This window comes from Pecten maximus, chromosome 1, assembly GCF_902652985.1.
Source record: "Pecten maximus chromosome 1, xPecMax1.1, whole genome shotgun sequence".
Classification (NCBI taxonomy): domain Eukaryota; kingdom Metazoa; phylum Mollusca; class Bivalvia; order Pectinida; family Pectinidae; genus Pecten; species Pecten maximus.
The window spans coordinates 57682061-57697800 of record NC_047015.1 but is presented as its reverse complement, the minus strand read 5'-3'; the positions used below and the strand labels follow the sequence as shown (position 1 = coordinate 57697800).

General features: G+C 38.6%; 1 protein-coding gene and 2 non-coding genes across 3 annotated transcripts; all 3 read right to left on the bottom strand.

The window, feature by feature from the left end:
* Positions 1–1583: 1583 nt before the first annotated feature.
* On the bottom strand, positions 1584–15650 carry LOC117339164 (sodium/hydrogen exchanger 9B2-like). Its single transcript, XM_033900603.1, is given in 11 exon segments — positions 1584–2494; positions 4479–4615; positions 5842–5950; positions 7049–7213; positions 7638–7744; positions 9363–9538; positions 10463–10645; positions 11432–11522; positions 12969–12984; positions 12986–13425; positions 15564–15650. Coding segments are annotated over 10 exon segments (1608 nt in total). The 5' UTR covers positions 13394–13425; positions 15564–15650; the 3' UTR covers positions 1584–2278.
* Trnat-agu lies at positions 14005–14076 on the bottom strand. The gene has a single exon. It is a non-coding gene; the product is annotated as a tRNA-Thr (tRNA).
* Positions 14255–14326, bottom strand: Trnat-ugu. Its single transcript has one exon. It is a non-coding gene; the product is annotated as a tRNA-Thr (tRNA).
* Positions 15651–15740: the final 90 nt, after the last annotated feature.

Sequence of the window (15740 nt, the reverse complement as noted above, 5' to 3'; positions counted from 1 at the left end):
TCACATACAGGTACTGTCACATACAGGTACTGTCACATACAGGTACTGTCACATACAGACACCGTCACATACAGGTACTATCACATACAGGTACTGTCACATACAGGTACTGTCACATACAGACACTGTCACATACACTGTCACATACAGACACTGTCACATACAGACACTGTCACATACAGACACTGTCACATACAGGTACTGTCACATACAGACACTGTCACATACAGACACCGTCACATACAGGCACCGTCACATACAGGCACCGTCACATACAGGCGCCGTCACATACAGGCGCCGTCACATACAGGCGCCGTCACATACAGGCACCGTCACATACAGGCACCGTCACATACAGACACTGTCACATACAGACACTGTCACATACAGACACTGCCACATACAGGCACTGTAGCATGTACAAGTATATAAAATACTGATTGGGAGAAGAGGTCCTCATATGAAGTTCTACACAAGACCGAGAAGTTCTACTTAACTGCACTCATGCCCATCCCTGGGACCTGTCCGGCCCTGTGGACATACAGGAAGGATATGACAAGTCTCACCTGAGGGTGATATAGACACTGGAGATTATGGACATGACCGGCCCCATCACGTGAAAAAAGTGAACAAAAATTCCCGTTAGAGGAAAAAGGATAAAAAATGTTTGACCTTGGCTGTGGGCATCTTTGACCTCTTGGATTCTTTTTACCAGCTTTTCTTCATAATGATACAAAATTTGACATTGACCTTTGACCTTGTGACCTTGACTGTTTTGGTAACTTGACTTGTTTAATTCTGGACAAATTTGCTTTATAATTTCATAACAGAATCTTCAATGAAGAGATTTAGATTTCCTGTGAAGGGGTGTACAAAATTTGACATTAGACCTTAAAATGATATTGACCTTTGACCTATATCTTTAATTACCTTGGTATGTATTTTGTGAACTGAACATCTTTACTCAACAAGTTCTAAAGTTATGAGCCAAGAACTAAATTTGCAGAATGACGAACTGTCGGACTGTAATTGCTAAAGGGCACCTGTATCTTCCGCTATACAGCTGAAGTGAAGTACTGTGACAGGGTTCTTACAGATTATAACAAAACAAATTCAAGACCAATCTACCCGTCATCCAAGTCATCTTGAGAGGGAACAAGAGAACAAAAAAGCAACTTATAACTATCCACTTGATCAAAATACAACTCGATATGGTGATTATTCTTATAAACATTTATTAAAACAGTAACGTTTTTAGGGAAGGTGTCATAGACAAAGTTGAATCCAAATGATTAGTGGCCAGGGTTTCACTTATCCTAATGAAACCTTAATATTCAAGGATTTTTCAAGGCTGTAGACAAATCTTCAAGGCTTTTTAAGGCTCACAATGAAATTCAAGGCTTTTCAAGGCCCACAGTGAAATTCAAGGCTTTCTCAAGGTCCGAGCTAACCCTGTGTGAGCCGCATGTCCTTGTCACCTGTTACAATATATGTTAACCTTCAGCTGAGCTGGTTTTGTCTAATACTGTCTACCTAGATCATGATATAAGGGATGTTACATCAAATCACAACAAGACAACAAAGTCCTTTGTTTTACTTTATTTGTAGTTATGTTTGATGTCTTTCAGTGAAGTATATAATTATGTATATTCACATTTAATCACAAATAATCATCTTATAATAAGAAAAATATAAAATATCCATCTTCTCCCCATAAAATACTTATCTACCCCTTAAACATAAAATGCATGCTTCCCATAAGGATATTCAATCTTCCCCTTAAAATATTCATCTGGCCTTCAAAATATATATACATGTATACACTTATCTAACCCCATAAAATATTCAAATACCCCTATAAAATGAATCAATATACATTCTATACTAAATTGTTAATACAAATCCTATCAGTTTACCCTGAGTGTCGGCAATGTATTCATTTGGATAATGACTAGATTTAATATTTCATCGTAGTTTAAGTTTGTGAAGAAAAGCTATTCTTGAATTTACCACATCACTGCATTCACAGTTTTGTCGGCAAATGCCACAAATTCTCAATGGCCCTATATATCCACAAAGTCTTCACTTTTCATGAACAAAATTAGTTGAGAAATGAATTCTTCTGCGTGTGGAAGTGAGAGGCACTTAATCAACTATTTCCGGATTTTACACTGATTCACTGCGTTCCCAAACTTCTCATCGCCATTTTAGTTGACAACAGACTTTGGTATCATCGCCAACATCGCTCATTATCGTTGTCATCAGCAACACGTCATAATCAGGATGCATCATCAACTTCATTGTCATTACAATCCTCATCTTCCTTTCGTTTCTCCAACCACAAAGGCCCAAATATGGCAATAAGGGCCGCCCCTATGGGCGCTGTGACAACGATTGACAGCACAGCAATGGTCAATACTGATGTACCCAATGCCATCAAATTGGCATCTCCTCGCTTTGTTGCCTCATCTAATGCGATTCCACCGATGGCCGCCTGTAACCAAGGAAACGTGGAATCAGACAAATTATCTTGGCAGATTTATTTTTCCATTTCAACAAATTATATTGACTTTTTAAACACAAGTTTGATAGAATATTAGACTAGGCGTATTTAACTGTTTTTCAAACTTGGTACACACAATATACACAAATTTACGATACACATTCCCGGAACTGTATAATAGGTAAAGGGAGATAACTTTGACTTTGACTGCTATGAAGTCTATGTTTAGTGTTTGATTACCTTGAGCCTTTCAGCCCATCCGACAAATGATCAACATCAGTGATTACTTGAGGCCATAATAGCTGAGTCTGTTAGAGCCACGTAACCTAAAATGAGGATCCGAGGTGCGTGATTGGACACTCCCTATGATACCCTTGTCGGTTTGTGTTTCTCGGAAACAACAAACAGCGATTACTATTGGTACTTTCGTACCACACCCACACAAACGTAACTTCTAACACTTTGAGTAGAGATTGACCTACTTAAACAAAGTATCCTCATAACATCAGGGTTCAATGTGGCACCTATTTTAGTGGCCATGGTGCCTTAAGTTAACCATTGGCCACCAGTCATTGACTTATAAGGCTCCTGCATGGCCACTAAAAGCCATGATAAAAACCAAAGGTTGCAGTCAATGCTAAAATGACAATCAACATTGTAAAAGTTACAGAGAGATGTTATACTGATCTAAAGAATTGAAAGTTTTTTAATTTGAGACTGCTAGGCCAGGCAACTTACTTTTCCAATTGGCACCTAGATTTTATGACTCAGTAGACAAATAGGCCACCTGGTAAAATTATCCACTTTGAGCCCTGAACATTATTAACAGTCATTGTTTACCTGTATTATGACCTTGTTACATTGTTTACCTATATTATGACCTTGTAACATTGTTTACCTGTATCATGACCTTGTATCATTGTTTACCTGTATCATGACCTTGTATCATTGTTTACCTATAATACGACCTTGTACCATTGTTTACCTGTACTGTGACCTTGTTACATTGTTTACCTATAATACGACCTTGTATCATTGTTTACCTGTATTATGACCTTGTATCATTGTTTACCTGTATTATGACCTTGTATCATTGTTTACCTGTATTATGACCTTGTATCATTGTTTACCTGTATTATAACCTTGTATCATTGTTTACCTGTATTATGACCTTGTATCATTGTTTACCTATAATACGACCTTGTATCATTGTTTACCTGTATTATGACCTTGTACCATTGTTTACCTGTATTATGACCTTGTACCATTGTTTACCTGTATTATGACCTTGTATCATTGTTTACCTGTATTATGACCTTGTACCACTGTTTACCTGTATTATGACCTTGTAACATTGTTTACCTATATTATGACCTTGTACCATTGTTTACCTGTATTATGACCTTGTTACATTGTTTACCTGTACTGTGACCTTGTTACATTGTTTACCTATATTATGACCTTGTATTATTGTTTACCTATATTATGACCTTGTAACATTGCTTACCTGTATTATGACCTTGTATCAGTGTTTACCTGTATTATGACCTTGTATCATTGTTTACCTGTATTATGACCTTGAAACACTGTTTACCTCTATTATGACCTTGTAACATTGTTTACCTGTATTATGACCTTGTATCATTGTTTACCTGTATTACGACCTTGTTACATTGTTTACCTGTATTATGACCTTGTATCATTGTTTACCTGTATTATGACCTTGTAACATTGTTTACCTGGTTTTATGACCTTGTATCATTGTTTACCTGTAACATTGTTTACCTGTATTATGACCTTGTATCATTGTTTACCTGTAACATTGTTTACCTATATTATGACCTTGTTATATTGTTTACCTGTATTGTGCCCTTGTAACATTGTTTACCTGTATTATGACCTTGTACCATTGTTTACCTGTATTACGACCTTGTATCATTGTTTACCTGTATTACGACCTTGTATCATTGTTTACCTGTACTGTGGCCTTAGGAAGCCAGGCTATAGGAATGAAGAGCATTTCCTTGGTGCTGAGCCCGGAGAACAAAACGGCTCCAAATGAGGCACACAACCTGATGAATAAACCAATGGCCAAGGTTCCCATGGCTAGACCTGAAACAAAGTCAATTAAAACTCAATCACACAGGAATTAATTTCAAATGTCTCGGAGTAGAAAGAAGTAAACTGTAGACAGTTATCCAGTCGGGATTGTGTCTTTCATAACTATGATTACCGTACTTTGGGATATTTTGGATGTGGTTATATTTTGGTTTATTTGGCGCCTGGGGTGAATGCGCCAAAATTAAACACACCAATATCTCATGAACAAAATTGTCAGAACAATATCCAGATTATAGGAACCGTGTTTCCGTTCATTGACTATATACCCATTACTAGCTTTCGCGACCTGTGTTGATGTGTGTTGGAATATTGTTTTTTTATAAAAACACATCAATAAAGGTATGTTTTCATCTAAATGTGTCATAAATTTTATTCACGTTTTCATATTGATTGTTGTATTAGCTGTGTTCAAGGACAAGTCACGTCTCGATCGATCGATTAACTTGTGTAACTTACAAAGCCAAGACTGTTTTCCTGTGCAACCAGATGAGACAAAATACAAAAATATGTAGACTTTCGTAGCATAATGAACAAACATATCAATAACATAACTACAGGTAAGTGCCAAAATTTAGCACACATGATTGTAAACGCCAAAATTTGAAACACCAATATTTAATCACCCTATTTTGAGCAAAAAACGCAAATTTTTAGCGACGCCAAAACATCCCAAGTACAGGTACTGCCGAGTACATTGTCCAATGTCACATCAGCTAAATCTGCCAATCAGACAGACTGACTGTTGTTGAGGCAATACACATCCTCTCCTTGTCACTCGGGCTATTTATAAAGATGGTGTCCATTGGCGTTAAGTTTTAAGATATAAAGGCTATGATTGCGTTATGACTGACTTTAATGTAACAAGCATGCTGGGTATTGCTAAAGCTGTTCCCTACCGGCCCCTGATAAAAATAGTAACAGTGACCTTGACCTAAAAACCCTGAAACTTGAACTTGATCTATAGCTATTTATACTTAAGTTACATACCAACTTTCACCAATATACCTTAATTAATTGAAGCATGGCTGAGAAGAGTGCGAAAAACTGAGTGGACAGATGGGCAGACGGGTAAACAAACGGGCGGACAGACAGACGAATGGGCAAACGGACGGGCGGACAGGAAGGATACACAGACGGACAGACAGAACTATTATTCTTCCTCCCCCAGTTTCACCTTGAAGTCCTAGCTAATATTGACGAAGTGACCTGTTACCTACCTACAGTGCTGCCATCTATGGCGTTAACGTCGACAGCGGCACCAATCAGACCAAACAACAAAGGCTGGAAAATCATCCACAGAAGGCCGACCATGTCGTTGATTCCATTCTGTAATATAATCACCGAGTTATACACTGAAATGCATCAATCACATGTTAACATGTTGTTTACCTAGTTTATTGTCATTTTCCTACAGCTTATTGCAGTTACAGTGCAATTTTCGAAAACCAAACCTAAAAACCTAAAAACCTCTGAATACCGAACGAATTGTCATTGTACAGAATTGGTCCTTCTTTATTATTGTATTAAAAAACTTCCAAAAACCGATCCCTCTGAATTCCGAACACCGGACCAATTTTGTGTCCGGTTCCTGTTAAAATATACCAAAAAAGACTTCTGAAAACTGGCCTTACCTGAGCAATTATGACACAAGGTCAGGCCAGTCAACCATGAAACAACACCTGTGACAGGGTATTGTGTGAAGCCTAATTGTCTCAGGACCTACATATACATGTAGGTGATTTGTACAGGTATCCAATATATACCCAAAGGGGTCATTATGACGGTAGGCCTAGTGTATAATCAACACGACAATTATGAAACAATGCCACACTTCATTGAAGCGTGGTGGTTCGTTTATCTTCTCAATGCAAGTAGAGCTAGATCATTTTTCAATCAACTTCTCCAAACCGAACAAATAGTCATGTCCCATGCATGTTCGGTTTATAGAGGTTCCACTGTATCTACATATTATTGTTGTTTACCTACAGCTAATTGTCATTCACTGAGAGAACAGCATTTTTCATAGGATGATGAAGGAGAATGGGTAATTTCTTAAACATGTAGCCCAGTATATGATGTATATGAAGTTTCGTGGAGTTGTGATATTACTTTTGTGCTTTCTGTTTTTCTGATTTTAGCGAAAATGTTAAAACTGAGAATACCGTATCTCTGTACTACAAGGCAATGCTAGGCTACAATGCCAGGGATCATATGAAAAGCAAGTTATCTTAAACAATTTCTCGTAATATACTCTATAACCAACAAAATCAGTGTATGAAAGTATGGCTTTCTGTTTGGTAACAAATAAAATACCACAACAGAAGTCCCATCACTAGATCAGTAAGTTGATATGCATCCATAACATATGCTCCAGAAACATTATGAACTAACAGATGGGCCCAATATTTGGGCGGGGATACTTACGTCGCCTTCCTTTTCAGCTTCTTTCCTCCAGCGAAGTGCTGCTATGAAGGCGAGAGTGAGACAGCCGAGAGGACCAGCACCAGACAGGTGTACCACTGAACTACCAAAGGTGGCCAACATTCCCGCTCCTAACAGCAACAGGGACCGGTAAAGTGCTGGGTTATTCTGAAAAAAATAAAAAAAAAAAAAAAAAAAAAATTGGTAATATTTGCTCACTTAATGTTAAGTAGCAATTATTAATTAGTAAATTATTTTATACAATATGTATAAAAAATGTATATTTCCAAATGTCTTGTGACAGAATAGAAGTTACACACAGAAATACAAAAACACAAGCACAAACATGACAACACAAGAGGCACAAAGTGCCTGTATCATTCATTTGCCATATTTCAGCAATAACTGTTGAGTGTGTTGTGCATATCAACATTACAGATATTTTAGCATTTTTATGTGTATGAAAGGAGTAGATTTTAAAAGAGATTAGTTTCTGATATTGCTTGATGCTATATACTACATTATCTTACTGATTAAATCATCATCATCATTATCATCATCATCATCATCATCGCCTGGATGTTTTACTCACTGTATCTTTTGATGGCAGATACCACATTATAACTCCAACGATTATTCCATATACAACTCCTAACAGGGCCTCCAGCGGTCCCTTCACTATAGTCAGGGCTATGTCACCTGTAACACAAACATCAAACTTCATTAGCTGGGGGCCGCGGTGGCCGAGTGGTTAAGGTGTCCAAACACTTAATCACTAGCCCTCCTTCTCTGGGTTACGAGTTCGAAACCTACGTGGGACAGTTGCCTGGTACTGACCGTAGGCCGGTGGTTTTTCTCCAGGTACTCCGGCTTTCCTCCACCTCCAAAACTAGGCACCTCCTTAAATGACCCTGGCTGTTAATAGGACATTAAACCAAATAAACCAAACCAAATTCATTTGATGCTCTACCTGTAGAAACAGGACATTCTAGTTGATATGGAGGGAAATATCGGCAGTGTTTATTTTTCCTGGTTCCGAAATCAAGACACCATTCCAAATTGATTTATGTATGGTGTTTATTTGCCATAAAAATTCCCGAAATTTTATATCGGGGGAGAAAGGGAACAATAGCTCACTTGTTAGGAGCGCCGGCCATGTAGCCTCAGGTGAAGATCTGAGGTGCACAATTCAACGCTCCCTACCCGTGTCGGTTTGTGTTTCTCAAAAAGCTGAGAAACAGTTCGGACTGTTTGTGTTTCTCAAAAAGCTGAGAAACAGTTTGGACTGTTCTGTCATGGTTGTGACCTTGGACAAGATCATTTTCCCTAATTGTTCTAGATGGCATGTGACGGGCCTCTTGTTTGTTGTTCAGTGAGGTAGTCACCAACTACTACAAGGTGACCTACCTCAAAATGACCCTAGCTGTTCATTGGGTGATAAACCCAGCAAGTAAACTATATCTGGTATATATCTTATACATAGACAAGAAATCCATCAACGTACCTGGCCATTTCTCTCCTTATTTTACCTTTGAACCAAAACTCCCAATTTCTACCAGGTAGCAATTTCCCAAAATGAGGAGGTTACTGAGGCTGTGAGTGTTTGGAGTCTGATAGTCTTTCAGGGAGTGAAAGAGAATCATCAAGGCTAGTTTTGAACTTTTGATTTTTAAAACTGATAATGCTGAAAGTTATTATCAAAAGTTCAAAGCCATCGTACATAACCTGACTAGATTATTGAATGTCCTACCTTTCCTTTATAATAAATAGCCATCACAACATACATACACCTTGAAACGCAATTGAAACATCATGGGACTTGTCGTTAAATTTTGGTTTTATGTGATGGCATGTGTTTCTCTTAATCTGGACAGGGATATCCACAGTTTTACCGGGGTGAGATTTTCTTATCTCACCCTAGGGAAAAGACAGCTACACATGTTCTTTTCACGTTCTCGACAATTGTATTTCATCACGTCAACAATACCATGACATAACAGCAACAGTACAATGACGTCGAAAATTCAATCACGTCAACATTTCCTCGCATTGATGTAACGTCAATATTAGATACATAAGAGGGTAAACAGGGTAAGAGAAAAATAATCATTCACCCCCATGGAAGTGAGACAGGGGAATCTCAACCCTCGAGGTAAGATAATTAAGCTGCCAAACAACCGGCAAGCCTCGTGTTTGGCAATTTAAGAATCTTCCCCTCGGGTTGAGATTCCCCTGTCTCACCCCCAAGGGGGTGAAAGATTATATTAATCTCAAACCCATGTGTACAAAGCTTGCTACTTTGTTTTCTCTATCTTACCTTTGGAGAAGGCTATACCGAGGACCACTCCGAAGCCAGTGATAGCCAACACATCATCAACGCTGGCCGCGGCGATGACTAATGTAGGGATACCCTTATCCAGGCCAAAGCCACGGTCTGATAGACTGAGGAGTGACGGAACAACGACGGCCGGGGACACTGCAGCAAGTACGAACCTGTGGACAAAGGTCACATGACAGGAGAAAGTCAACACCACAGTCAGTACAAACCTGTGGACAAAGGTCACATGACAGGAGAAAGTGGACATCAGTCAGTACGAACCTGTGGACAAAGGTCACATGACAGGAGAAAGTCAACACCAGTCAGTACGAACCTGTGGACAAAGGTCACATGACAGGAGAAAGTGGACATCAGTCAGTACGAACCTGTGGAGAAAGGTCACATGGCAGGAGAAAGTCAACACCAGTCAGTACGAACCTGTGGACAAAGGTCACATGACAGGAGAAAGTCAACACCAGTCGGTACGAACCTGTGGACAAAGGTCACATGACAGGAGAAAGTCAACACCACAGTCAGTACGAATCTGTGGACAAAGGTCACATGACAGGAGAAAGTTAACACCAGTCAGTACGAATCTGTGGACAAAGGTCACATGACAGGAGAAAGTCAACACCAGTCGGTACGAACCTGTGGACAAAGGTCACATGACAGGAGAAAGTCAACACTACAGTCAGTACGAATCTGTGGAAAAAGGTCACATGACAGGAGAAAGTCAACACCAGTCAGTACGAACCTGTACACGTGGACAAAGTTCACATGACAGGAGAATTTTAGTCATGTACAATGGAACGAAACAGTTGTCATCCTATTCCTGTCAGAGGTTACAAATATAGGAAGTATTACCATGGTAACTGTGTGTCAGTCTACCAAAGTCTAAGGACATCAGGTGACACAGTGTGAGCCTTCTGCACCAAGAGTTATCTCCCTTGATCCACGAGTTAATATCACAACATATTTGAGGGTTTAATACATGTAATGCATGTAGTCTGTGGCTGACATCTTGTAATGGTTGTAAGTACTTAATAAAGTGTAATTGTAGGTTACCAACAGAAAAAAAGAAACTGATTTTTTGTACTCACCCAAGCATAAATCCCCATTCCCATGGGAACCCAAGCAGGAAGTGGGCTGCAACTGCCTCCGCACAACATTCAGCGAGGCAAGGAATAAAAGCGAGTCGCAGCACCGTGAATGAGAGCTTCCGTAATGCCTGAGGGTCAAGGCCAAGCCCGGCTCTAATGAGGATGACAGTCAAAGCTGTTTGTCTGTAAACACAGTATACATTCAAGTGTAGATCAAATCCTAATTTTTCTTTCAAACACATTAATGTTCACTTATAAGTGTCTTTTTTTTATTTGAAAATTGAACAAGTAAAATTAATTTAATGCTTTATGGATTGTGAGATACCCAATCAGTTATTTTAGGTTTGTTATTTAGCATAAAATAATTATTTAATTATCACTAATTCATTCAATATTGAACAGATAAGTGAGTTATCTCCCTTCATTCATCCCAAAATGACAAGACGACTTTTGTATTGTTTTGATGTGGTTTTGATCACTAATAATTGTAAATGAAGCTTAATCAAGCATGATAAAGCATATTTTTCAAGAGTGTTTTTTTTAACCCCTTATAGGTAGCAGCGTACAGTAAAGTGTCCCGTTTGGAGAAATAGGGCACATGTTTTAGATATGTAAACATAACCAGCTGCAGTTAAACCTACATATTACCAATACAAAGTATATATATCATGGTATAAATATTTATAGCTGTACAACATTTGCGATTGTATTGCAATGTAATGCTGTAGTGAAGGATTAAAAAACGGACTTTTTCTCAGCTGGACCTATGAAAACCATGGTAACCATATGCATGCACATCAAAAACCTTCAAAATTATAAAATATCATCATTTCTGGTCCAAAATGACACAATTTCCTAACACATTTTTTTTTTCTGAAACTTATTTGAAATTCAACATCTCTCCAAACCAATGACAGAATAAATCTTTACTCAACAATGTATTACAATCATCAGAAAAAAACTGCCTACCTGAGAGCAGACGACCATGGCATGGAAATGCTCTCGCCAACAATCTTCACCACCGGAATGTTTCTTAATGCAGCACCAACGATCAACATTCCTATAGGGACCGATCAAATAAGATATTAAATTAGAAATAGTCACTTAAAACACCTAATAAACAAACTATCCAACCCAACCTCCCTTCAACATCCTACCCTGACCCACCAACCCAAAAACCTCCCTCAACCCCTATACTCACCTCAAACCCCCCATCCACCCACCTCCATTCCACTCAAAAACATCCCCCTCCCCCAAATCTCCCTCAACCCAACCCACACACACTTAACTCAAAAGCATCCCCCTTCCCCCAAATCTCCCTCAATCCCCCACACAACTCCACTCAACTCCAAAACATCCCACTGAGTCCCCCAAATCTCCCTCAACACCCCAACCACCTACACTCAACTCAAAACCATCCCTCTCCCCACAAATCTCCCTCAACCCCAACCACCTCTACTCAACTCAAAAACATCCCCCTCCCCCAAACCTCCCTCAACCCCTACCCACCTGCACTCAACTGAAAAACACAAACACTCCCCCCCCCCCCCCCCCCCCCCCCAAATCTCCCTCAACCCCTACTCACCTGCACTCCACTGAAAAACACACCCCTCTCACCTAATTTCAACAAATTTTATAGCACAAATGGTACAAAATGATTAGTCAAATGCAGATAAGTCTTTTCCTATGAATCCAATGAATATATATTAAATTTGATGAATTTTGGAACATGATGCACAAATACAAACTGATATAAGTTACACACGTTTACACACACTAATTAACTCTTTCCGTACTTTGGCGTTCTTTCTGGATTCAATACCAGAAGTAGTTATTAGGCTCGCCCCCAAAAGTTTAAACAAAATGGCAGACTACTGTGCATTTTTGGTGTGTTGTTTTTTTCATATAGAAACACAAAGATTATAGTGTTTTATTTGGACATTATTGAGAAATAATGAATAAAATTAGATCTAGATGTCACATTGAAGACTATGAAACGTCCTAGACACTGATATCTAAAATGAAAATGTAGCAAGCCGCCATATCTAAAATGAAAATGTAGCAAGCCGCCATATTGTTTACATTAACAACCTATTGAGAAATTATCACCTATCACTCTAGTAAAAAAAACATAACCTGAACGAAATAAACACAAAATCAACCAAACATTTTTTTTTTCAAAAGTCTTTAACACCTTTTATATATGTCATTTTTTTGGATATTTGCATGTGTCGGATGCTGTTTTTTTACAAATCAACGTTTAAATAACGTCAGCTTAGCCTAAGTCGACAGTGGGGAAGAGGGAGCTTGAAATTATGCCGACTATATATTGTTGACAACGGGGAAGACAGAGCACATTTTTATGTTGACTATATAGTGGACGACGGTACTAAAAGGATTAATTTTTACATACAGTATATATACTTACAAATACTCGCACATTCATTAAAATTAACACTCATTCCCACATTCTTGCACCCAGCGAAAAAAAAAAAAAAAATCTCACCTAATAGAGGCGGCAGTCTTAAAGAAGGAAATGAAGTAACCACCAACAATAGCTCCGTAAAACAGCACAAACAACGAGAAGAAATTTCCCCCTGGGAGGGCCTCCGAATGTGTCAACGATACAAGAACTGTCCATGTTATGCCCACTAGAATTAGAAACTGCATGTACCAGGCGAGGTTCCCATGGGGGGGACATAGAAAGGAATATTTTAGTCTTTGGCAAATGCTTGGATTTTCCGGTAACGGATGGGATTTTGTAAGTAGTGGTTTTGAAATCTTCTGACAACATATATGCAGTCCCACACATCGTTTTGGTGTCTCTATCTCCGTCTCACTGGACTGTCGAATTCGGCTATCATTTTGCAGTGAAGTTGATTCACAGACACCCTCCAGTTCTATATTAGTATCCTGGTAGACATTAGACATGGTTGAATCTTTTTGTTATGGTTAACACGATTCTGTGGAAAAATCAAACATTGATAATTGTGAGAATATGGACAATTCAAATGTGACCATATATTATATTAAATAAATAAATTACTTACTGTGTTTTGTTTTTGTCATCAAATATCATATAAAGGACAAGAATATTGTAATATTTATTTTAGAGCAACAGCAGAAAATTATAGCACATGTGGAACAAAAACATCAAAGAGGTAGAACCATCCATGCGCACATGGAACCAACAATAACATTTGTCCGTTTCTTAAAATACATAGATACCATATAAAGATGACCGAATATACAATATTATATAGTAATACTCAATATCTATATTGCCGACAACAGCAGGTGTAGTCTACGATCACACAAGTATATGGGTGATAGGGCAGAACTGATGCTGTTTTATAGTTCTACCTCACTGAAGCAAACTGTTGAAGACACCCAGCAGGACACTCCACCAAGTCACTTAATACTGACAACGGGCAAACCAGTTGTCCCAAAATGCTGAGCACTAGGGAGGAAGGTCTAGACCTGTGGTCAAGTGGCAAATATGATATTTACTCATATGATTGTAATAGGAGTGGAAAAATGCACGGCCAGACCGGGGTTTGAACCCGGGACCTCCGAACACTAGCCGGATGCTCTACCGACTGAGCTACCTGGTCGCCGATGATCGACCCGGTCCAGTTCCGCAACACTCTTCCCTCCTATTTTTTTAAGTCTTCGACCCCGAAGACTCCACAACTCACAACCCAGGTTCGGGTATCCCCTTGTCAAGTATCCACCTCACTTGAAACAAGGTTTGGTCACAGGCACCAAATGTAATAGGAGTGGAAAAATGCATGGCCAGACCGGGGTTCGAACCCGGGACCTCCGAACACAAGCCGGATGCTCTACCGATTGAGCTAACTGGTCGCTGATGATCGACCCGGTCCAGTTCCGCTACATGATGAATTAAGTATACAATCAGGTTGCTGTATCATGAAGGTTAGGTGATCGTTGCATCTAAATTTAAAAAAACTTTTTTCAGCACTTATTGCAACTTGTTAGAATTTTATATTACAAAAAGACAGGATATCCTCTCTTTAAGTTTTACTCATATTATGGTTGTATTTGGTACAAAAACGAATGGTGAAGTTTCAAAGGTGTGATGTGGATAATATACAAGACATAGTAAAAGGTATAATAGCACAGATCTAGACTTTGAGGCTATCCTATGGATTTTCCCACAGAGGCTCGGTTTCGGGATTCTGAGTAAACGTATGACATCAGTAGACAACAACACTATAAATTAAGTATTCATATACATTCTAAAACTTTTTTTTAAAAAATCAGGGTTATTTAAATATGTTCCCTTTGAGGCATGATAACTCCTTAATTATTGTAATTGTTCAACTTGTTGAATTGTTGAAGTTGTAAATTAAAAGAAAATATTACAGGTCAATTTCAGATATTTGCATTTATATATAATTAAATTTTAACAATTCTATGTTAACTAATAATGCATATAACTTTTGCATTCTATGTTAACTAATAATGCATATAACTTTTGCAAGTAAATCAAAAGATTGTCAAGTTTCTTTCTTGTAAATCTAAATTATCAGGGACATATAATAAGATCTATTATACGTACGTCCCTGAATATACATACTACTGGTTTGAACCTGCATTACATCTAGGCATCAGAAAGATACGATCGCGTGCGCTAAAATCGAATGTAGGCCTAGACCTATTTATATCTACACAACATAAATATATACACCAAGTGACAGGTATACTTATCCGCAGGTGTGGGAAAGCTTTAAAGTGAATGCATGTAATTACTAGATAGTTTACATGCGGTTATGATAGGTAAAATCTTCAGAATGTCGAAGGCGGTCATTTAGTAAACTGACTGGACTCCCTGGGCATGCACTGACCCCACCCCGCTGGGCCCTCGATAGTTAGCTTGCAAACTGCATTGGAACCCTGCCGTTCTGAGTCGTTATCTCGTCAACGTTCCGGTGTTGCTACATAACCACAAACGCAATGATTTGCAGACTAAAAGCATACAAACGGCTGCACAAAGTGGGAAAACAAGTACAAATTGGACAGTAAGTTAGGAATGCTATATGTTATAACCGCAACATTGACGCACGTGTTCAATATTTACCTGAGTTAATTGACCCTTAAGTCATCCTTCAATGTCCGTGTTTGGATGGTACAATCCCGGTAAGTCCGAAATGATTTTAACACAAACGTCACGGGTTTCTGTGTATTTATATACACAGTTCCATTCGGAAGATCACGTGCTAATTTTGTTGTCAGTAACTACAACATACGGGTACTT